This window comes from Hibiscus syriacus, unplaced genomic scaffold (assembly GCF_006381635.1).
Source record: "Hibiscus syriacus cultivar Baekdansim isolate YM2019G1 unplaced genomic scaffold, ASM638163v2 tig00116996_pilon, whole genome shotgun sequence".
In the NCBI taxonomy this organism is placed as follows: Eukaryota; Viridiplantae; Streptophyta; class Magnoliopsida; order Malvales; family Malvaceae; genus Hibiscus; species Hibiscus syriacus.
The window spans coordinates 15,122-39,561 of NW_024063512.1; the positions used below are offsets into that span (position 1 = coordinate 15,122).

Below are 24,440 nucleotides of genomic sequence, written 5' to 3' on the forward strand. Positions count from 1 at the left end.
TATAGGTGAGTGCATATGCATAACATGATTATAGCGATATATTCAGTTCTAGACTTGTGAGAAGTCTAGATTCAATACATTGATGCATGATTCATTTCATATTGTGAAGCATGATATGAATTCATACTATGTGCATTGTGTAACATGTTTTAAATGAATATATATGCAAAGTTATATGAGCCATGTAATGAAGGTAAGAAAATGATATGTATATGTGATATACTATGTAATTTGGGAAAAGCCCATGTTATGTAGATGAGAACTATAGGTTAGTTGGCATGCCAAGAGTAGAGGGTCTACGCGGTCCTTCGGGACATATATGTATTCTTTGGAACATGTGTGAGGTCTTTTGAGACACATACTTGATCCTTGGCATATGTATATGATTCTTAAGGAATTTTCTACGTGGTCCTTAGGGACAATCTTATATGGCACTATGGTGCAATTCTACGCGACACTTCGTTGCAATTCTACGTGACACTTCGGTGCATTTATACTAGCTGTGGTGACAACATAGTGCACAACCTCACAGTACTCACATACATTAGGTTCTCAGTATGGTATCATGGGCCAATAATCTTATTAATATGAATTCATGAATGTTAATGTACTATGCTTACAGGTAAGGAACATGGTGATATAAACTGCATGGTTAAGTATTTGATTTCATCTCATTCCATTTTATTATGGCATTTTCATTACATTTCTTTGTTGTTGTTATTATTATATTGCCTCACTAAGTCGATGACTTAGCGTGTGAGTGTTTCACACGTAGGATTCGAGAAAGTAGACGAGACAGGTTAAGCAGCTGGACAACACTACTCCTGCAACTATCAGATCAGAGGCAACTTAATCAGTAGGTCCTTTTGTTATGTAAATGAATGTTGACATGTAATCAAAGGGTCAAGTTGTGTATGCTCTGAGTATTTTGATAAACTTGTATTAACATATGTATATTATTTTATTTTAATAATATAAGTTCAAATGTTTTATCATTTTTTTAGAGTAATGTTTTGTATAGTCAATGTGACATCCTGGTCTCGTATCCGGGTCGGGTATGGGTTGAGGGTGTTACACGATCAATTAGAGTTTTTACTCTATTTTGAATCAACATAGGTGACTTTGAGCGTTCGTCTCAAAGCAATGATATCAATGAATTCATTGAATGATCTCATAAATAAAGGAGAATATTGTTATTTCTCGAAAATCCATATCTGAGCAATTGTGTTAGAAGGATGTGTACATGTTGTCAATAAATTAAGAAAATTCTGAATTCAAAATTGGTGAAAGCCGGTGTTCACCAAAACCAGCATTGCCTGAAAGGTAAGCAATTGTTTGGTTTGGGGTCTCTGGAGCGATGGTGAGGGTCAGGGTCCAGACCCTCCACTCCACTCCACTCGACCGAGACCTGTTGTTGTTGAGTTGGCCAACGGCGTGGTCGTCTTGGAACTGTCTGAATCTCTGGCTGTGTTGCTAAAATTCCCTTCACCCCACGTGCACGACAATGTGTCCGCTCTTTATTAGAATTTCCTAATGCATGAATACGACTCTTGTTTTTGTTATTGTCTTTTATGGTTTACAATTAGGCTTTATTAATCTCTACAACAAAAATAATCTGTGAATACTACAAACCTTGTGGTTTATAATATTTGCCCAAGAATTTGTCATTTCTCTGGGTATAACACTCATATACGTCAAGTAGGTCGATGATTGATTTAGTTGCGAATTCAATAAACTGGTGATTGGTGATTTCATAATCTAAGATTATTATTCTATGCACGGACAAATATACTTATTTGAATATCATCATACATATTTGAATGATATGAACATTCAAATTCTAAACCCTAAAACTATATATAAATTTTAAATTTTACCAACAATCAATTGATCCAATAAAATAAATGATTAGATTCCTTAAGCAAAGTCAGAACTACATATAAGTTTCTTACGCTGAGTTGTGATCAGCATTTTTCCCTGTAAACCCATAAAAAGAACAAAGGAAGCAGTTTCTAGTTTCGTTTACCGAACCAGATGCATCGTCTTAACTTGGAACCCGTTCGACAGGGATCGGATAAAGCTCGTTTGGCCTTCAATGGCGTCTGTTTCTTCACTTCTTTGTCTTGTTTGTTTTTCATTGGCCCAAGTTTCTGTTTCTCCATTGATTTCTTACCTCTCTTGTCCAATAAACAACCCCTTTCGTCCTCATCATCATCTTCTTCTTCATGCTTGAAATACAACGTCGTGGTTCCATGGCTCTGACGTCTTGGACCTGAAGAAGCATTGGACGCCATTGAATCATCACTTTGATCATCATCATCAGCAGCAGCAGCTTTTTCACTGTGTTCGTCGTCGCTGCTGCCGTGTACGGGGGAACCAATATACATTGTCCACCCCGATTCACTGCTATGGGATTCATCGAGGGCTCCATAGGTCTTTGAAGGCTCCATATCATATTTTAAGGCAATTGCAGAAGGAGAAAGAAGAAGAAAACAAGAATCAAGAGGATGATAACAAAAGCTTTGATCAATGGGAATTGTTATGAGTAAGATGAAATTTAAGGATATGTATTTAGAGAAGGCATGAGAAAACCTTCGTACATCTCATTGTCAAAACCAGCTTTTCAAAGACACCTGGAAATCTACTCCATATGTACCCATCTCATCACTTATTTGAAACCTACACATTATATATATATATATATGAGATAAGATATTATTGCATAATAAAATTATTTTAGTTTTACACAGATTTAATACGGTTAGATGAATGAAAATAGACGGCTGAGATTAACTCTTTATTTTATTCTTTCAATGAATATCTTCTCATTCAACGATTCTAAATTAATTGACAACATCTATTAAAATATTTATAATTATGTCCATCATCAAATTATAAATATAATTTATGACATATACACTTTAATATCGAAGACACATATAATGTTATTATCACTTATTTTATGTCGTACTTTATAACAACATTATACATTATATATTCAATCACCTGAAATTCTATAGACCCATTAATTCTCTGACCTTGAATCAAGCAGAAGGCAGGTATAGAAGGTGTCTAAAGAAAGTGAAATTCAACTTGCACAAGATTTAAATAGTACCAATGTTTCTTAAATACCAAAGAACAAGAGTTGTTGGCTTTGCGTATCTCATTATGGATTTGTTGATCGGTATGCTCTTAATACAATTTTTTTTTTTGGAAAAAAAAGAATGATTAATAAATGTAATATTTATAATTTTATTCATCATTTTAAATGTATATTTTGCGTATTGTATCTTCAGGAGATTCGTTAGGTTAAATATTGTGCAGTAGTACTTAAAATAAGAGTTTAGTTAAAGAATAAAGAATGTACTTAAAATTTGAATCCCTGAAAAAAATTAAAATTAAAATTACTAGTATTAATTGTTAGTTAAGTAATTTTGACAATGAGATCTCATATCTCTGTCGATGCTCGAACCTGAGATCTTTAAGGATAATAATAAATCTCTTAGCCAATAAGATCGCTTGGTTCGTGATTTGATTATTTTGATTGTTAGTTAAGTAATTTGATTATGTGATTTGATATCTGATTTTCTTATTTTTTTATTTTTACCTTTTGTTTTAAATTCATTTAAACTAAATTAGAACCACATACTTCTCAACTATTATAGAATATATTTATAATTTCAATTCTTTTTGATAAAAAAATACCTTTTTTTAATTTAGTCCCTCAAATTTATGTTTTATTTAATTTAATCCTTCAACTGCAATTTTTTTTTAATTATTTCTCTTAATCAATATTTTATCCTCAAAATCTCCTTAAAAATAATATTACATAATTTTGAAAGGTATTTGATATATTAAATAGCATTACAAATTTTACAGAAACATATGAAAAGTATGAAAATGTCTGTGTATATTTATCGTATATGATTAGAGAGCGATGTTTAAATTAGAATTAATTAATATTATAAAATTTTAAACAAATGCATCTAAATTTGAATAGAAACTCTAACCGTTATATTTTGACTCAACTTGAATTTTAAAAACTTTATTCGACTCAAAAAAATTAAATAGAATTTGAATAATAATTAATACTCGTAAAGTTAACTAACTCAAATTTTTTTCATTCGATTCTGACAAAATAATCAGGCCTAATTCTTACCAAGAATGTACATTATCACCTAACAAACAATGAAAATTTTTCATTTATAGTATGCAAAAATAGATGGCTCAATTTACAAAACAATGTAATAAATAAATATTAGATTGCATACCTTACAATATTATTATTATCCCTTTGATTTTCCCTACTAAAACTTGAAAACTCTACTTTACTAGGGATTAAGAGATTAATATGAAACATAAAATAAAAAGGAAATTTAAACACATATCAACCCAAATTAATAATAATAATAATAATAATAATAATAATAATAATAATAATAATAATAATAATAATAATAATAATAATAATAATAATAATAATAATAATAATAATAATAATAATAATAATAATAAAGAATGAGAAAATGGAGTGTTGAAGCAGCCAAAATGGCTTTTGATATTTGCTCTTCTGTCTTCCTCTAACATTGAAAGTGCCCGTCTTCTCAACAACTAGGATTTATGTCTTTTGTGTTTTATCTGATGAGGAATATTTTTGTTTCTTATATTAAGTGATTAGTTGTTTTAATTTAGGTGACACAAAATTTAGGGAAAGTATCATTTAATTTTGTTTGTTGGCTCATTTATAGTTGACTCGTTTGTAATATTAAATTTTTAATTTTGTTAATTATAATATTAAACTTTAATTTTACATTCAATTTTGTCACTCTATCGTTAAGTCGTTAATGAGACAATGATATGACTAACGATTGCTTACGTGAAAAACGACGTCATTTTGGTGTTGTTAGTCTGATGTCTAAAACCACCTCATTTTAGACATTAAATTTTATGAGTATATCGATATTGTCACTGAACTTTTAAACAATTTACTTTTTTAGTACTGGACTTTCCGGCCGCCGCCAACAATCGGTCACAGTCTATCACCAATCGTCTTTCGCGGTAAAATTGGTATCAAAATATTCACATTTTTAGAAGTTTTCCACGAAACTCACTTAAAATCGACAAAATTAAACAAAAAAATATATCATTTTTAGATGTTTGGATACTTTCTTAGATTTACAAAATTTGAGGTGTTTGTTCAAAAATCTGAACGCTGAAAAATATTATTTCGAGAAGATGAACAACATACCTCAAAACTAGCATCATCAAACGATTTTTGAAAGAGATCGGAGTACTAATACGTCGAACTTTTAAATGGATTTTTCTCAATTTTGAATGTGTTTCGTGAAAAATCAATCCTAGGAGAAGAAAGAAGAGAGAAATACGAATGTTTTGATACCAATGTTACTGTGAGATATGATCGGTGACGGACAATGCTTGGCTTCCGACGACGACCGAAAAGTATAGTGCTAAAAAAGAAAATTATTTAAAAGTTAAGTAGTAAAATTGATACACTCCTAAAATTCACTGTCCAAAATGATATCATTTTAGGAATTAGAACAATCATATCAAAATAATGTCGTTTAGTTGTGATATGTCACATCAACAATCGTTAACCATGTCCCTGTTTTGTAAGTTACTTAATGATAGAGTGATATAATTGATTGTAAAATTAAAATTCAGTGTTATGATTGTTAAAATCAAAAGCTTGGTAGCATTAATGATTAGCGGCCAAAATTTAATGGTTTCTGAAGTAATTTTTCTCCAAAAATTTATTAATGAATTGGCTGTAAACCATGTAGGGGGACTGCTCTGTTCTGCGGAAAGATTATAGAGATACAGATCAGACAGATAACTCCCCAAAATTTACTTCTTGCATTCACTCTTGAAATGACCTTTTTCTTTTTGGTTTATTTATAAAACATTTTGGGAAATAATAAGTTGAAGCAGAAAGGCAACATTAGTAGATATTAAAGATGGTGAATAAGTGAATTTATTGAGTTATTAAAGAGAGCGTTATTCTTTTAAATATTGAAATTTTGGTAAATTTGTTTATAGGGTGTATTATTAATATCTAAAATAATTTTAAATAAATATTATTATAAATAATGAAGTTTAATAGTTACGACAAAAAGAACAACTACCACAACTACTCCAAAAAGCTACGACTCTTCATTTCCCATAAATTACACCTTTCGGACACCCGTATATTACGTATTCGGATACGGATATGGATACGGATATATAGATACGGGATATGAAATGCATATCTATACTTGATACTCACTCACCCTCGAATCCGAGTACCGTAGGCAAAAGGACTACCATGTAACATTCTAATAACTGCTACTGCTTTCACTTCAGAAGTACCTCAAAACACACGTTTGTACCAAGATGATCAGATCTTGAGTTACCTGTTGAATGCCCTCTCCTCCTCAACCGAGTCCCGATACGATATCTCACTGTGAAAACTTCGAGATCAACTTGTCGACGTGATATATGATATCATCTATGCAAGGGCGAACGGTAGCCTGAGGCTGAAGCATCCAAGTCACGAATTGTCGAAGAGCTTCGGGATACAGCGGTTTAGGTCCGGCTGGCCATTTAATCTGTGCATTTACGATGGCCAGTTGCAGGCTTCCTCCAGATTCTCCAAGTGCATACTCAAATGGGGATACTCCATACCTGCAACAAATGACAATGAATGATATGAGTAGGAAAAAAAATGCTAATCGCCAAAAAGGTTCGATACAGAGTACACATCCGAAGATAAATTACAGCATCTGATTAAAGTATATATCCCATGACAGATTTATCTTGTTTACGGATAGCATCATACTAAATTGACACAGCAGCAACAGTGCAAGCCAGCCACATACATGAGACACCACAAACTGGGTTTTATTCAAAGATATCAGCAAGGAAAACATGAAACTTCGAAAAAGGATATTTTTTAATTAAAATATCATGAAAAAACTTCATCATTCTTTTTACCAACACGAACAAGCAACTTACGAGAAATACAAAGACCTGCAACTTTAAAACCAAATACTTAAAATATACTCCAGAGATTTAGCCAGAAGGAAAATTTCGGCCAACAAGGCTTCAAACGAAATGAATGTACAACAACAAAAGAGGTTTAAACGGAAGAAAAAAACTGTATTATAAGTATTGATTCTTACATTATCGCATATAAAGTGCAACCCAATGACCAAATATCAGTTCGCTCATCAATATCTGCATGGCTTGGGCAATCCCACAACTCAGGAGCTCGAAAAGGTGATGCACAGTGCTCAGATGCCCATTCCTATATATGGAAACCAAAAACAACCATGATCATTGTAGAAGATGCATTAGGCTGTGATAGACAGAGACGACTATTATTTCAAATTTCAGCTGAAATATAAGGTGACAACCATAAGCCAATGCAGTAAATTATTATTGCAATTAAAATCAAGAAAAAAATTTAGCATATTTTATGATGAAGATAACTAAACGCTTCGTACAGATAAGCCAATTATGTACTTAACATATACATCATTTTATTCATGTTTAAATACGTGTATGTTTGTTGGAAGAACATGAAGCACACAGATTTAAGGAACTCGAAGAGCTTGGGTTATTTTCAAAGATGAAAAAGAAGTTTCAAAGAACAGAATCTAAGAAAACTCTGCAGTACTGGAGAAAAATAGAGGAGAAATAAGCACCTGAAGCTGTAGTGCCTCAGAACGAGAGCGAATTTGCTTCCTTGCAGGACGAGCACTCCCAAAATCCATTAATATAGCAAGAGGTGATTCCCCTTTTCTGCGAGTTAAAAGAACATTACCAGGCTTGACATCGTTATGTGCATATGGAGGCTCGAGGTTGTGCATATGTTGGAGTCCGGCACACAGCTGTGGAAATAATTAGGGACAGTCAAAATGCTTATAGCCAATTCTAATCAGTTACGACATTAATGAATCCAAAAAGAAAACACTGTAAAGGGCACGTAACAAGCAAAAATACAAGAATGCATCGGATCCACTGATAATAAGTGCTGCATTGTTATCAATTAAATCTGTATGAGAAAATGGTTCAAAAGTAAGATAGTTTTACTAACCTGCCGAAATATTTGAAGAACATCCGAGGTAGAAAAGAATTCGTTTTTAGCACTCATGGCTTTGGAATTGTCCGGTAATGTTCCATCCAAATGAACAGGAAATAGTAAATATGCTTCGTGATTCCATGATCCTTGTTGTGTAGGCTAGCCAATTGAATCAAATTGTTTCAGACAAATACAATTGCATGAAAACTTATTTAGTGAAAGAAGAATGCATCTTGAAGAATAGTTTCTTTTACACCGTAAATTACAAAGAGATTCGAATAACTACCTTAACAGAAATGATAGCATGATCAATAAGGGGAAGCAGGTTACGGTGATTAAACAAGGATGAAACACGGATCTCCTCTCGAACCAATTCTAATTGTTCATTATTCTGAACGAGAACCTTCTTCATTGCATAAGTTCCATCATCTACAAATGCAACCCAAGTACATTCATTCCAAAACCAGATTAATTTTCTCTTTGATCTAATGAGACACAAACACTAAAATAACACATTAAAATCCAGAAGATAGCATAGCAAATGTCACCATCCTCGATAAATACCGAAACAAAGAAAGGTTAGCAAATCCAATGAAGATAATAAGGGGCAAAATGCAAACATCTGAAATCTGATAGGAAAGAAAACAAACCTTCACAACACTGAAAACATGATTGACTCCGTGTTTATATATGAAATTCTAGTCAAATGCCTTAGTTTTACCAGCAGAATAGAGATCAAAGATTCAACTGATCCAAAATTGTAATTATCTATCCAATTTTATCATATTCCATATTCCATTGTCTGATCAATAAGCCAAAATAAAAATACCCCTGAATTTTACCATGAAAATTCATGGGAAGTACCATAGATAGTTTCAACATTCGGTTGACAAGATGTTTGAATTTGCTATAAAATAGCCACATAATATCAAGCTTCAATAAAATAAACTAGAACTTAAGGATTCCGTACATTCGGTCACAATAGTTGACACATGAATTCAGTTAAATTTCTACCCAATAAAATTATAAAAACCCAATTCAAAGAAGAAAACAACATTGCACAATTTAGCGAAAACATATAGCTAAACATAAGATTCAAACTAATTAGAAACTCAAAGCAATGACCAATTAAGGTTGAAAGCAAGATCCAATGGAGAAACCCAGATCATAATATCTTTAACGAACCAGAGAGATGAGAAGGGTCTTTGACTTTGTTGGCTAAGCCACCGGCTGAAGCAGAGGAAGAATCGGGGATAGATTCCTTAACCAGATAAACATAGGCGAATCCACCTTCACCCAACTGCCTCACGATCTTGAACCTGTTTTCGTTGATCCAAACGTCACCTCCCACATTCGTGGAGTCGTATAACGCATTCAGCCCTGAAAATGTACACCCCATTGTTTTCCCTTTTTCTTTTCAAACTCGACAACATAAAACAAATCCCTTTTTACACCATCAAAGATCTCATTTTGGGGGGGTGTTAGAATTGAGAAACGTACAAATGGCGGATCTTAATAAGCTCTCTCTCCCCTCTTCCATCCGCTTTAAATGGACATTTATTTTTAGTTAATTTTATTAATTTCACCATTTAAAGCTTTCATTTGCATGTCAACCATAAGTTATTTTATTGATTTCGATGGTTTATTTTAGATTACTAGTTTATCTACACTAATTATTTATAATACATGAGCATATAGATTCGATAATATTATATTATTTTTTATATAGATTAATACTTATTTTTTTATCATATGAATGCTATTTTTTATCACTTTAATTATTTATCTCCAAAATTTAATTACATCTTTATTTGGATATATTTGAAAATATTACATCTTCCTTTCATTATTTTGAAAGATTAAACTCTTATTTAAACAAATTTAGAAATATTAATGTTTTATTTAATTATTTTTAAAGATTGACTTTTATGTGAACGACCCAAAAAGATTATACTTTATTGAAACACTTAATATATCAATTAATAATTTTTTATTGAACTGGATAATAGATTAATCTAATGTTATTTCAACTAATTAAGAATTTATTCATGAAACCTTGAGAAAATTTAACCCATTAAAAATTTAGTATTTGTTTTTTATTTATCAAATAATACTTAAATTATTCTTTATTGAAAATATAATTATTAGATTGAATAAAACCAAACTAATATTTTCAATATAATTGTAATTAAAATTTTCACAAAAACATAGTACATGTACACATTAGTTTGTATTATCAATTTAAAAATGCATACAATTTATACAATTTGAACCAATGAAATGACATCAATAATCAAAGCAAGTGTTCTTTTCTTTAAAAATATTTAATTTAAACGATTAATTATTAATGTTTAAACAAATACAAATAAATATTATTTTATAGTCATATTAAATTATTAAATATATATATATATATATATATATTTTATGGATAATATTTTGTTCGAATCCCATGTATTTTTAATATTCCAATACTTTTTTCTTTAAGATTCGATACATGAGTGTCAAGCTTACCATGTGAATACATAACCCTAGGAATATGTCATTTTCCTTTAATTTAATTATTTATGATTATGTGCCCAATAAGAACTAATTATGTTTAAACCACACTATTCCGAGATTGTCCCAAATCCATATCATGTTTCAGTCTGAAACCTAGAAGGTGGCTAAGCAAAGCAGCCTTCTTTCCTTTAGTTTATTGCAAATAACATCCAACCAACTCATCTGCTGTAACATATCTGTGCCCGAATCTTAAGCGCTTCTTCGCCTTTTACATAAAAATCCCAGTAACTCCTACTCCATCTTTTTTCCTGCTCTTTAAAGTTTGACTGCAAAGTTCTTAACAGTAAAGACCGAGATAAAGGTATGATCTTTCAACTTTGATTCTTGAGAATTGGTTTAAAGTTAACATTTTGCCTAATGTATGTTGTTTTGGATTGTGGGTATTTCGGATTGATGTTTATTTTGTTGTTTGCTGTTGAATTTCATGGCTTTAATCCGTAGGAGCTTGAAAGTTCAAGTTTTTATGGATGGTTTATTGTCTTTTTGAGATTTTGATTTGGATTGGTTTGTTGTGTTAGTTCAATCAAGAGCACCAAAAAGGGTATGAACACCATGTTTCTTTAATCATATTTTCAGTTGCTTTTTCTTGGGATAATTGCTTGTTACTTGAACAAATTAATGATTCAGAATGCTTAAAGAAGTGCCCTAAACTGCCTGTAACTTTCGATTAACTATTGATGTTTGGCGGTTTAACAATTTACTGCTTAAATTTTACTTCAATCTTGAATCATATTTTTCGGTTTTTAGGCTATGTGAATATGTTATGTAGATGTAGAGCATAAAAGAAAGACTTTTCTTAAATCTGGTGAAGGGGGTAAACATTTTTCTCGTCAGAAAAAAAGAATTTTATGTATTATGAGTGTGATTCATGATGCTTAAAGAAGTGCCCTAAATTGCCTGAAACTTTCGCTTAACTTTTGGTGTTTGGCGGTTTAACAATTTACTGCTTAAATTTTACTTCAATCTTGAATCATCTTTGTTCAGTTTGTAGGCTATGTGAATATGTTATGTAGATATAGTTATAGATATAGAGGGGACACGTAAGAGCATAAAAGAAAGAGGACGTAGTGTTCTTAAATCTGGTGATTGGGGTAAACATTTTTCTGGTCAGAAAAAAGGCTTTTATGTATTATGAGTGGGGGAACTTTGAAATATAAATGATAGTTCGATTTATCTTTCTGGTTTAAATGTCACCATTACATGAGCTGCTGATTGTTGTATAATATGGGGCACGTATTCAATGTTAAGATCCTTTGTTTCACTATTCTATATTTTGTTCATGTGTGCTTCAGTTTGTTCATATTCTGAACTTGTGTCTTTATCGTAATTTCACTAGTCCTCCTAGATTTTTTCCACTTTATATTTCCTAAAAGTTGCTGAATTTTCAGCAATATGTTTACCTTATATTTAAATTTCAGGAGTTCTGGACTTTTCACCCTTTGTGTGTAAAAAATCATATAGCACCTCAAAAAACTCCATGATTTTATCGCATGTCATCCTCATTGCTATGAATATGTATACCTGACAGTTGCATCTTTCAATGCAGCTGCATAAGAAGAAGTTTACTATAATATTTTAATGGCTCATGATACCTCTTCTGTTGCTGAATCACCTCGATGGCGTTCTGGTCTTCTGCGAGACCAGGTGCAGTTGACTAAAAGAAAGGACTGTGATCGCTATGAGATTGTTCCAATCAAAGATAAATTGTCCTTTGAGAAAGGTTTCTTCATCGTAATTTGTGCATGCCAATTATTGGCTCAAAAGAATGATGGATTGATTTTAGTTGGAGTAGCTGGACCGTCTGGAGCTGGAAAGACTGTTCACAGAGAAGGTTCTCAACTTTATGCCTAGCATAGCTGTCATAACCATGGACAACTAAAATGATGCTAGCCGAATTATTGACGGGAACTTGGATGGTAAAATCTAAAATTCTTCACATTTTAGAAAAACTTTTATATAAGGCCATCCCATCATTAATTATGTTGCTTTATTTCTATATATGATAAAAATGGATGCCCCCCGATATTGCTTTCTGACATTGGATGATTTGCAGCAAGATATGCTTTTGGGAGCTTTTATGTTAAGAGTTGTTTTATCTACTAATACTGTTGCGTTTCGTATTGAAATAAAATATAGGATGTACAAATGAAAGGAGATAGTCAATCTAATTATGTAAAATGGAATACGAAATGCAGCATTATAATTGCTCTTAAGCTCAGTTTTTTACCTATCGGTGTTCTATAGTTTGATTTGGAATCTCCTTAAGCAAAACAAATAATGATAGTTAATGAGAAATCTCATGAGTTAATCACTATAGTTTCATAAAACATTACTCATAGAATTCGTTCCAATGCAATGATATATTTAGTCCTAAATATTGGGTAGTTGGAATGCAGAAGGCAAATTTTTTGTTAAGGTTAGTGCATTTAAAATCAAGACGCTAAAATAGATGTGTAATCGAAGAGGGAATATCGAGATAGAAATAAGAAATGGACCATCTTTAGACAGTAAAACCATGAGGAGACCTAACGATAAATCGAGAATATACGTCTTGAAGCAGTAAACTAGATTTGGTAGCTTGACATCTCTTAACGTAGCCTTTGATCGGGTGGAATTGAATCCTTATTATTTATTCCACGTACTAATTGTAGTTCTTTAGTAAAGCACATTGCCTGAAGAAGCAGAAGATGGAATCTCATCGACAAAACTTATGTATATATCACAAAGGCAACATTTTCCTTTCTGGTTTATTAAACAAGGGAGGATGTAAGCTCTGATATATCTGCGAATATCTGGCTATATTCGGCCTTCATCTTTTCTTGTACCGCAGGGTCTAGTTCGCCTTTGGGCGGCTTGATTAGCACCAAAACACAGCATGTTGGTCTCTTGGTAGCTCCTGCGGTTGCAAGATCCTGAAACGGCAGAAGAAACTAATGAAACAGGGTACACCAAGACCATATATAGCTGGTATATGAGCATATTTAAGGTTGGAATTCCAGGATTTATAGACCGAATTGGATGTCGATATGTGCTACAACCAAGAGTCTTTGTGAACATAGAGAAAATCGAACAAAGCTATTCCATTTTGTTTGCGAAACATAATAATACATCTCTAATAAATACAGAGAGAATGTAATGGAAAACTCGGACTGATTAGGCCATGTTATTATAAAGGTGCGGCGATGAATAACATTTAAGTTAGAAAATCAATAAGTAGGAAATTAGAGTGTATGGATTCTGATAGTCAAGCAGGATAACAACTTGAAACATGCAATGCCACTAAATTTATACGGCAAAACAGGAGGAGGTCGGAAGCTTACTTCTTTTGAAGGAACATAAATATAGGGAATATCGGCCTCTTCACATAGGATTGGAACATGAGTTATTACATCAATAGGAGATATGTTTCCGGCTATAACACATAACCTGCATCAAGTAGAAAAAGTCCGAAACGTTTCAGCAATTAACATTTGAAGTTAAACTAATTTTCCTAATTTCAAAATTTAGATTGAATCGAAGAAAACAATGCTCTTCTATTGATCAATTGGCAGCATGACTGCTACCAAAACAAGCAATATTCGTTTGTGGGTGGGTGGGTGGGAGTGTGTTCACTACAGAAAATTTTCAGATGACAATCAAAACATATTTTCATTTCTTAAATATTCTCACAAAGCATCAGTGGTCAGTGGTAACTATGAGAATAATGATGTTATGGTTGGTTAATATAAGAGGCAAATTGAGACTTGAATAAAATAAGTCAGAATTTAACAAAATCCCTACAGATGAGCTGAAAGGTTCCATTCTCCCTCCAACGAGCTGAATAATTAATCGGAAACACAATATCACAAAAACGTAACAAATGAAGATGACATATTACAAGCACGATCAAAGAAAAAACCAGGGTTACATAGTTTACTTGATTCATGGAATGAGTATATGAAATCAAGTTCTTGTTTAGAAACTTTATCAAACAAGCTTAAAACAATTAAGTAATTGAAGTAAATAGATCAAATAAAATTTATAAATTTCTATGGCTTCCCCCTCCCCCTCCCCCACCCTAATTCCTATTTCCTTAGTGCTTGCTCGGCCTCTTTTGATGTAGCATAAATGCTGAAATCAGTACATTTTTTAACCGAGACTCAGCAATTTATAAATTTGAACATTTAACATTAAAACAGGTAATGAATTACTGGTTGTCAGGTTATGTCATAACTCAACCTATTTTACCTGAACCGGGCAAAGGGCGTCGCATATCATATATTCAGAGAATCATACTCGACATTTCAGTCCAAATATTTGTTGGACAAAGGTGTGCACATGAGTACTTTAATACAAGAGAAAAATCAGGGTAACATAAGTCATAAGAATCATTCACTTAAACTTATTTTGGCATATCCGACCATAACTAAGACAGCAACATTTTTCAGTCCATGAAACTTAGTCTTACATCCATCCAAGTAAATATTAGACGCATAAATTAGATTAAAACATGAAAAGCATATACATAGAATCTGAAATAAACAAATAATATATATATATATATATATATGAATTTACCCTTTATGACCACGTCGAATGCTTTTAACCACTTCCTTTACTCCTCTCTTCAAACACTTGTGCTCAGCAGCTATATCAATAAAAAGCAGTACATTCTTTAAATATTCATACACCACCAAAAATCCATCTCATGAATCATAAAAATTACACTATTAGAGCTTTGGGTTTCTCTGTTCATGGCTAAAATAACCAAAAGAGCTCTAAATTATTCCATTATTTCTCAAGTAAGTCATTACATATTTAAAATACAAAAAGAACTTATCTTTTGGTTTACACTGAATAAATTATTGCTTCGAGTGAAAGAAAGTTCCAAGATAAAAGCTTATCGGTACATTAAAGGTTTCAACCTTTATTTTACCAAATCATTGCACCACTAAAAAATAGAAATCCCCAATAATGATTTTGATTAAAAGAACATACCTTTTCGGACGAGCTTGAGGGTTTTCTTGCAGAGCTTTTTGCCAGCGAGTGGCTTTGCAATGGGAGCAATAGCTAACATCTTCTTTCTCTCCTTCTCCTTCCGCTGCGACCTTTCTGCTTCACTATCACTTCCCATTTTTTTCTGTTCTTCTTTTATCTTTTTTAAGATAAACAGAGCACTTTCAAAGAGAAAGGGAATGTAAATACTGCAACGTGAAGAAATAGCAGTGACACCCGAATTAGGTTTTTTGTATGTCTAGCAGTTTCCAGGGTTTTAAAACTTTAAATAAGAAGTTCTGCTATTATAATCTTAATGGGCTTTTAGAATCATTGCAGATTACTACTATTTAATCGCCCAATATCATAAATTCAGAAACGGGCTCCAATTCTTTTATTTGATAATCTATTAATAAAAAATAAAAAAATAATAAATCTTATATAATTGATGGAAATTATAAATGATATAGTAGGAACGAGGCCCTTTTACTCAAATACCACGTAAAAATAATTTACGATTTATCGATGGTCTTTAGGTAGTTTATTTTTTTGTGGTTTATTTGTCGATGCAATTAAATGTGTTCATATATATTTATTTGATTTTTTTTTAGTTTTTAACATTTTCCTTGTATGGTCTTTGTATGATCTTAAGTGATTAGTTTTTGTGCCAATGGTTATAGGAAAATATCCTAATTAGATGTTTAGTTTAAGATTATAATTGTAAACCTTCGTTGTAATTATGGATATTTTCTCTTTTTAATAGCATTAGTTGTTTCTATAAAAAAAATAGATAAATTTTGTATATTTTTTATATTTTTCTTTTATTTTAATCTAACATTTAAAAATTTTGGTTGATTCTTATTACATTATTAGAAGACATTTTTTTATTATTAAAATTGCTTTTTTAGAAATATTTTTTACGTAACACGTTTTAATTGTATGTAACATACAAGATATTAGTTTAAAAATAATATTAAAAGATTAACTCTTTATTTTTATACAGATTTAAAACCGTTGATGAGTGAAAATAAACAGTTGAGATTAACTCTTTATTTTTTTTCAATGAATTTACTGTTAATTTTAATCATCTAATTTCACTCATCTAATGATTTTAGATTTATATAAAATTAATATATATATATATATATATATATATTGATTAACTATCCCATTATAAAAATAGCATACATTTGGACATTTTAGATAGTTATCGATAAAAGCAAGGTGAATTTAAATATATGGACTTCTTATTCAAATATGGAAGGGTAAACTATATTTGATGGTCATTAAATATTTAATACCTTTTCACTTTGATTATCATCTTTTTAATATTTATATTATAATTATTAATCTTTTAATTTGTTTTTATCACTATTCTTATTGTTAGCTAGGGATGGCAAACGGGCGGGTCGGGTGCGGATACCCCCTCCCCTATCCCCATACCACCTAATATTTTTCAATCCACCACCCGCCCACCACCCATGATGGGTAAAAATTTTCAAATCTACACACACCCACGCGGGTACATTCTCAAATCCATCCCCACACCCACTACCCACTGAAGACGTACCCGGCTAGACCCGCCTGACAACAAACTTAAGTTATACATAAGCAACAAACATAAAACAAACCCATCTATTAAGAAACATAATAAAATAAACCAATGATTATCTGAGTTAAGTGTTAATATAAATCTTAAAGTACATAAAACATTATAATAAAAGTCATAATTAAAGTCTAGAAACATAAATGACAAACACATAATGTTTTTGTTCTTTGGCACAACATTCTAAAATTTCAAGCAATACTTGTGACATCTGATACTCTAGTATTACAATCATCATTCTCATAAAACACCATAATAAAACACCAATATTGCAAAATACTCGGTTGAAATTTGAATTTGAAAAAGTCAGTTTCAATGGCGTTAAAAATGGAGGTTTGAGAAGCACAAGTGAAACACTTAATTCTATTCAGTGGTGTTAAAAATAGATATTTGAGAAGCAACGATCTGACTCTGTTAGCAAAAAACGTGGGTGCTCAGTCACAAGATAATGATTTGTAGAACATTAAGAAATTAAGCTTAAAACAAACATTAAGATGAATCTAAAAAATAATTAAAAATCAATACGAGCAAATAAAAATTAAACTCTTAAAACGAAATGCAGAGGAGTTTAAAACGAAATGACTACGGAATTGACTCTTACAAAAATTAAATTTCAAGTAAAAAGGGAAGAAACATACCTGAATAAGCTGGAGAGTGAAGCCAAGAGGTTTGAAAGAAAAAAAATCATTCATAAACTTATCCCTAATATTTGGTTAAATTACAAGTTATATCTTATATAATATTAGGATTTATAAATTAGTCTCTTAAAATTACACCTAAATTCATAATGGTCCAAAATTTAATGGATATTTAGTTGGGCGGGCGGATGCGGTGTGGGTGGATGCGGTGCGAATGGATGCGGTGCGGATGCGGATGCGGGGCGGGTAAGGTCTCAAACCCATTACCCGCCCACTACCCGCGACGGGTACCACTTTCTAAATCCACACCCGCCCACTACCCACTAAAATTATACCCATCCCCGCCCCAATTGGAGCGGGTGCGGTGCGGAATCCACGAAATTGTACCCGCTTGCCATCCCTATTGTTAGCTATCACTTAAAAAAATTAATGTGACATGCAAAATAAATTTAAGTTTATTCTTTTAAATTGGTAATCACCACTCTTCCTTTTGTTGACGTCCTTTTAATTACTATCCACAATCGATCATCAATAACAATAGATAATAAACAATAATAGAGGCAAGAGGAGAAGTAGAGAACAAAAGAAGAGAAAAAGAAAAATTACTCATCTCAATTTTGAAGAGTTTTCAATTAACGGAACGATCTCTTATAACATGCAACGATGAAAATGCTTCATTTGACTAAATGACTAATATAGTTAAATTTTAAACTGGTCCAAGGATGGATTGTGACCGATAAAAAAAATAACTTTTAATTCCGGAGATTAAAAGAATTTCGACACATCTGATCTAAAGGACAGAAAAAGAAAAAGAAAATGAAAATTTTGGTATTTTTTTACCAAAGAAATCATCTATTGAAGTCAAGTAAAAACCAGTCAATGAAGAAAAAGAAGAGGAGATTAATAAGGTTTAGATTTGCTTTTATTTGAATAGTGGTTATAAAATAGTACATATTAGTAATTATTTTTAATTATCGATAACATATACGTATCGATGCAGTTGCTCAAACTCATAACTTCAAAGAAAAGTAATACTCATTTTAATCATTGAATCCATTCAATAATATCATATTTAGGTCTTAAATATGAACAAGAGTATGCTAAAGTAGGTGTAGTGGAACAAAAAGGGAAGGTTGCGTTGGATGTCTTGGGCTGGCATGCCCATGCCGATGGCAATGGTACCCCTTTCTTGCTTTTCGATTCAAGTCAAAAGATTAGTCCATCAGTTAAGCACATAAAAAGTGAAGTGAAACACATAGAGCCGGATGCAAGTGAAAGTGAGATTCCATAATTGATCATCTTAAAATTTAAACCTTTTTTGATTAATTATTAATTTTGTAATTATATTTATCTTAAGATTTTATTCATATTTATATCGAATTCTATGAACTCTTCTGCTGGCGGGACAGTGTATGTTTCTTTTGTCAGAACTCAGGATTCTCTTGCATTAAGGCAATGGATCCCCCCACAGCTGCTAAGAAACCATAGATCACTCTCTCTCTCTCTCTCCCCCTCACTGCTCTTGTTTCTTTCACACCATTTTTAAAGCTCTCAACTCTCGATTAATGGCGAAAACCTCTCGAGACACCTACAAAATGCACTTCCACTGGACCAACAAAGTTGGAACCGAAGACGATGATGATGTTGAACACGGTTCAACACTCAAGCACCCATCTTCAAACCCAAATGATCAACAAGCCGATAAGCAAGCAGAATATCTTCAACCTAAACCCCATGTTGGTGTTCCCACACCCAGGAGGAAGAAGCTTCAAGCAGTCGCCATTGCCAGGATTCGAGCTCTTCTCACGGCTTTTGGGAAGAACCGTTCGAACCCGCCCTTTGGTGGTGGTCTTGGACCTCGAGTTGTCGGCACCCTTTTTGGTTCCAGACGTGGCCATGTTCACTTTGCTTTTCAGAAACAACCCAATTCCCTACCAGCTTTCCTCGTTGAACTCGCCACCCCCATTAGTGGTCTGGTTCGAGAAATGGCGTCCGGGTTGGTACGGATTGCTTTGGAATGCGATAAGAAAGAACGCAAAGAAGATGAAGGTGAGAAAAAAGATTTGAGATTACTCCAAGAGCCGGTTTGGAGAACTTATTGTAATGGAAAGAAATGTGGGTTCGCAACGAGAAGGGACTGTGGGGCTAAAGAATGGAACGTTTTGAAAGCCGTGGAACCAATCTCCATGGGAGCTGGGGTTTTACCGGTGACTGAACCAGAAGCCGGATCTGGTGACGGTGAACTTATGTATATGAGGGCTAAGTTCGAGAGAATTATTGGGTCAAGAGATTCTGAAGCTTTCTATATGATGAATCCTGATAGCAATGGAGCTCCCGAACTTAGTATCTATTTGCTCAGAGTCTGAAAATCACCATGGAAGCTAAGAATTAAAACCAACCTCATTTTCAATGTGTTATCTTTTTCAATTTTAAGAAGGGGTATACCAGATTGATATTATATCTTTTTTTCATTGTTTATTACAGCCATGGATATGGAGCTCTCTAGTTTCTTGGGATTCTTTTAGTTTAAATGGAGGGGGCATACATTATGAATATATATACATGTATGTATAGTTTTCTTCTTCAATGCATTATCGAAGTAATGAGACAATGAAGATTGAGCTTAGTGCATTAAATGATTATCTTTACATTTCTTTCTTTCTTTTTTCTTTTTCCTAACATTTCATTTTCTTTTAGGATAAAATACACAAATGGTCCCCTAACTATATGATACTTCTTTGTTGAGTCCTTTGACTATTAAAAAAATTAACGATCATCTAAGTTAGACATTAATATATTGACTGAGTTATGATAGTCTTTTGAGATTGTAAGATCAAATTCTATTATATCTTAGTCAACAGGTTAACGTCCAACTCAAACTGTCATTAATATTTTAATGGAAAAGGACGTGTTTGAAATATAATGAATAGTTCGGTGACCATTTTGTAACTTTTAATAGTCGAGAGATTCAACAAAGCAACTCCTATAGTCGGAGGATAATTTTGTAATTTTTATCCTATAATCAAGGGAGCATTTGTGTACTTTACCCTTTCTTTTATGGGTAAACTACACCATTCATCACTAAACTTTACTCTCTTTCCTATTTTACTCTCTGTACTTTCAATTTTTTCAATTTACTCACTAAACTTTATAGATTGAATTTTTTTAGTCACTCAACAATGACATAGATTATTTTATTATTTTAATATGATGTGTCATATTTTATTAATATTTTAATATCAAATATGATTAAAATAAAAAAAGTTTAAAAAGTGTAAATTATACCCTTAAATTTTAAATTCAAACCCTAAATTCCCAAATTATATTCCAAGCCCTAAAACCCAAATTAGAATCCCATTCACTGTAACATCCTCAATACCAGGTTAGTGACTAAATTGTAAGGTTTCGAAATTTGGTGATTTAAATTAGAATAATTGAGTGGTTTAAAGACTTATATGAGAAATGAGGTGTAAGATCAAATTGAAAAGAATGAGGAATGAAAGGATAGTATGGTCATTTGCAAAGAAAAGAAAAATATAATAATAATATATGGTATATATAGATACACGTGGAAGGAAGGAAACAAAGTTTAGAGGTTTCCAGAGTTCTCTTTTTTTTTTCTTCTTCTTCTTCACGTGTGAAGCCAAGCAAAGGTGAGTTTTTCTCTTGAGCTGATTATGTGCTGAAATTTAAGTTTAGTTTTGATTATTAGATGCTAAGTAAGATTAAGGAAAGATTAATTTGCTTTAAAACAACAAGATGAAGAGTTTATGAGGATTTAAAGATTTGGAGTTTTTGAATGAAATATCGAAATAAAGTTTATATTGAGAATTGGAAGTTGAATTTAACTTGTCCCTAACTTGATTAAGGGATATGAAGGGTTAGAATCAGAATTATATCATATGGGAATTTGAGTGAAATTCTTATATTCTATGTGGAGGAATGGATTTTGAAGTGTAAAAGATATTGAATGGGTATTAATTAGTTTAAATAAGTGTATAAGAGTTAAGAACATGAAAGGGGATGAAATATGAAGCATTTGAGTTGTTTTGAGTAGATTTTCGGGATTTAAAATGAATTCTGAGCTATGTGCATCGATGCACATTCAAGGTGCACCGATGCATCAAGGGTAAATCTCTAGAAATTGTTCAGTGTGTATCGATGCACAGGAAGTGAATCGATGCACCTATTAAAATGGAAACATCGAATACAATTGGTGCATCGATGCATCCCCTTAAAATGAAAACATCGAAGGTGATTTGTGCATCGATGCACGGGTACTGCATCGATGCACATGCTAAAGAATGCATCGATGCACTGTTGAATGCATCGATGCACTTCAAGAGAAATAGAAATAAACCTTTCTTTTGGTCTAAGAAATGATAGATTAGAGTATATTAATTGGATACTGATATGTATCAATGTATTATTATGTAGTTATTAAACGTGACTTTTCTTCAAAGTAATCGAAGGGTTAGAATTCATTCAATTCAAACAAGGCTAAGGTGAGGGCATATGTATAACATGATTATGTTAGTATATTCAGTTCTAGACTTGCGATAAGTCTAGATTTAATATCTTGATACATGATTCATTCAATATTATTAAATATGATATGAATTCATACCATATGCATAATGGGATATTCTATGCAGATTGTGGTAAGTCTATTTTCCAGATTAGAGCTTATATATGAATGTATGTGTCATATGGGATTGAATGAGTTACGAGATATCTATATTAGGTATATGAAGTGTGTGTGATGTGTTTGTTATGGTTTATATGTATGAATGAGCATATGTATTGACATGTTACAATATATATATATTATATGAGTTGTGTAAATAGGTAGATAAATGTGTTAAATATGTGAAATAGTTAAAATGATCAATATGATTTCATAAGAATATGAAATAAGAAGTATGGAAAGGACATAAGAAAGAATATGAAATATATAACATATGAATATGAAATCATATGAGGGGTAACATGAATTATATGAAAAATAAACTACGTGATTACAAATATATGAAAATATGCTAGTGTGATGGGACCTAGGAACTAGTATACGTGATATATATACATTTATATAAGTTATTGGTTGAAAAATGAACAAGAGATAAAAGAGATGAAGGATAATACTATAGGAGTATGATAAAAACATAAATGATGACATGTATGTATGTAATGGTTATATGAAAATGTATAGGTAATAAGATGATCATATGAACATGTGATAAAGAGCTATAAAAAAAGAAAAATGTGATATGATGTGTGAATATGTAATAAGGTAAAAGACAATGCACATGATATGAGTTATGAGAACTGTAGGTATAGTTGGCATGCCAAGAGTCAAAGAACTACCTATGTCTTTCGAGACATATGGACAATATACCTATGTTCTAAGGAACATATGGATAGTTTACCTAGGTTCTTCGGGACCTATGGACAGTTACCGAGGATCTTTATGACCTCTGGATAGGTCCTTCGGAACATTCATTGAGCTGTGGTGACAGCATACGTGTGCACAACCTCATAATACTCGTATACCTTGGGTTCTCAATAGTGTATATGGGCTTAAATAAGACATAACGAGGATGTATATAATTGTATCTTAATATGGTATTATTATGATTTATATTGGCTCATATGTGGTATAATAAATGATGGTATGATAGTATAATTGCGTTTGGATAGTAGACGACATGTTTATATTTTTAGTAATTCTTTATTATGTAATTATGCCTCATTAAGTCTATGACTTAGCGTGTAAGTGTTTTTACACGTAGGTTTCGAAGAGCATGAGAATCAAGAATAGGAATTTACAGATCAAGATATCTCTACTCAGCGATCAGATCAGAAGTAAAGTTACAGTATGTATTTTTTTGTATGTAGTGTGTTGGCATGTAAGAAAAGTGTTAATTACAAATGCTCTGATTAGTTTTGTCTTGTTTTGGTTAACTCATGTACAATGACAATGTTATTTTAATAAAAGTTTTAATTTCATTGGTTTTCGTTAAAAGTTTAAAGTTTGAAAAGTCAATGTGATACCTCAGACTTGTATCCGGGTCGGATACGGGTTGAGGGTGTTACACTTACCCTCACCCTTGTCAGATTCACTCTCCCACTGACAGACCGTGGCTCACCAACGACATCACTAATGCCTCATCGATGACCTCATCGATGGCTCATTGATAGTGGCAGGAAGGAAGTGAAATCTAGGGTTCTCCTCATCCAATGTGAATGATGTCATTTAGGGTGGGGGCGAGGGTGAAGATTTTAATTTAGGTTTCTCCGTACTTTTAAACTCAAAGAATGGCGCGACTTTCAGTTATTGTTTATTATGATGGTGAAATTCGAGAAGATGAAACCGACGTTGTTTTCGTATCAAATGAGCATGTTAAAATATCATTCAAGAGAAACATAACTCTTGAGGAGCTGATAACGAAGATTTCGAGGAAGATTCATGTTGGAAGTAACAAAAGAATGTCGTCGTTGCAGTACAGATTTCCAACATCATTGTTGCCATTAACTTATACAGCGTTCGAACTTTCGAACAATGATGATGTTCAAATGA

The 24,440-nt window shown here is 32.2% G+C and overlaps 3 protein-coding genes and 1 long non-coding RNA gene across 4 annotated transcripts; 2 read left to right on the plus strand and 2 right to left on the minus strand.

The window, feature by feature from the left end:
• Positions 1 to 6,149: 6,149 nt before the first annotated feature.
• Positions 6,150 to 9,608, minus strand: LOC120193666 (serine/threonine-protein kinase 16-like). The gene is made up of 6 exons (XM_039196104.1): positions 9,269 to 9,608; positions 8,370 to 8,512; positions 8,099 to 8,242; positions 7,707 to 7,892; positions 7,182 to 7,306; positions 6,150 to 6,684 (listed from the first exon to the last, which is right to left on the minus strand). Exons 1-6 carry the CDS (start codon positions 9,480 to 9,482, stop codon positions 6,459 to 6,461), a joined length of 1,038 nt encoding a protein of 345 aa, XP_039052035.1. The 5' UTR covers positions 9,483 to 9,608; the 3' UTR covers positions 6,150 to 6,458.
• Positions 9,609 to 10,703: 1,095 nt separating this feature from the next.
• Positions 10,704 to 12,731, plus strand: LOC120193695. The gene is made up of 2 exons (XR_005522880.1): positions 10,704 to 10,946; positions 12,192 to 12,731. It is a non-coding gene; the product is annotated as an uncharacterized LOC120193695 (long non-coding RNA).
• A 518-nt stretch (positions 12,732 to 13,249) lies between these two features.
• LOC120193694 (H/ACA ribonucleoprotein complex subunit 2-like protein) lies at positions 13,250 to 15,860 on the minus strand. The gene is made up of 4 exons (XM_039196130.1): positions 15,623 to 15,860; positions 15,203 to 15,272; positions 13,966 to 14,071; positions 13,250 to 13,557 (listed from the first exon to the last, which is right to left on the minus strand). The coding sequence occupies exons 1-4, from the start codon at positions 15,756 to 15,758 to the stop codon at positions 13,396 to 13,398; spliced, it is 474 nt and encodes a 157-aa protein (XP_039052061.1). The 5' UTR covers positions 15,759 to 15,860; the 3' UTR covers positions 13,250 to 13,395.
• Positions 15,861 to 19,371: 3,511 nt separating this feature from the next.
• On the plus strand, positions 19,372 to 20,464 carry LOC120193702 (protein MIZU-KUSSEI 1-like). The gene has a single exon (XM_039196137.1). The coding sequence runs from the start codon at positions 19,429 to 19,431 to the stop codon at positions 20,227 to 20,229; it is 801 nt and encodes a 266-aa protein (XP_039052068.1). The 5' UTR covers positions 19,372 to 19,428; the 3' UTR covers positions 20,230 to 20,464.
• Positions 20,465 to 24,440: the final 3,976 nt, after the last annotated feature.

Bases quoted from the DNA above. Each gene is read 5' to 3' on its own strand.
- LOC120193666 (XM_039196104.1), bottom strand. From the start codon at position 9,482: ATGGGGTGTACATTTTCAGGGCTGAATGCGTTATACGACTCCACGAAT. The intron at 7,893-8,098 runs GTTAGTAAAACT...TTATTTCCACAG, and splicing joins TTCTTCAAATATTTCGGCAG to CTGTGTGCCGGACTCCAACA. The intron at 6,685-7,181 runs GTAAGAATCAAT...CATTTGTTGCAG, and splicing joins TGCACTTTATATGCGATAAT to GTATGGAGTATCCCCATTTG.
- LOC120193694 (XM_039196130.1), bottom strand. From the start codon at position 15,758: ATGGGAAGTGATAGTGAAGCAGAAAGGTCGCAGCGGAAGGAGAAGGAG. The intron at 14,072-15,202 runs GTAAATTCATAT...TACTTGATGCAG, and splicing joins ATTCGACGTGGTCATAAAGG to GTTATGTGTTATAGCCGGAA. The intron at 13,558-13,965 runs GTAAGCTTCCGA...CTGCCGTTTCAG, and splicing joins TTTATGTTCCTTCAAAAGAA to GATCTTGCAACCGCAGGAGC.
- LOC120193702 (XM_039196137.1), top strand. From the start codon at position 19,429: ATGGCGAAAACCTCTCGAGACACCTACAAAATGCACTTCCACTGGACC.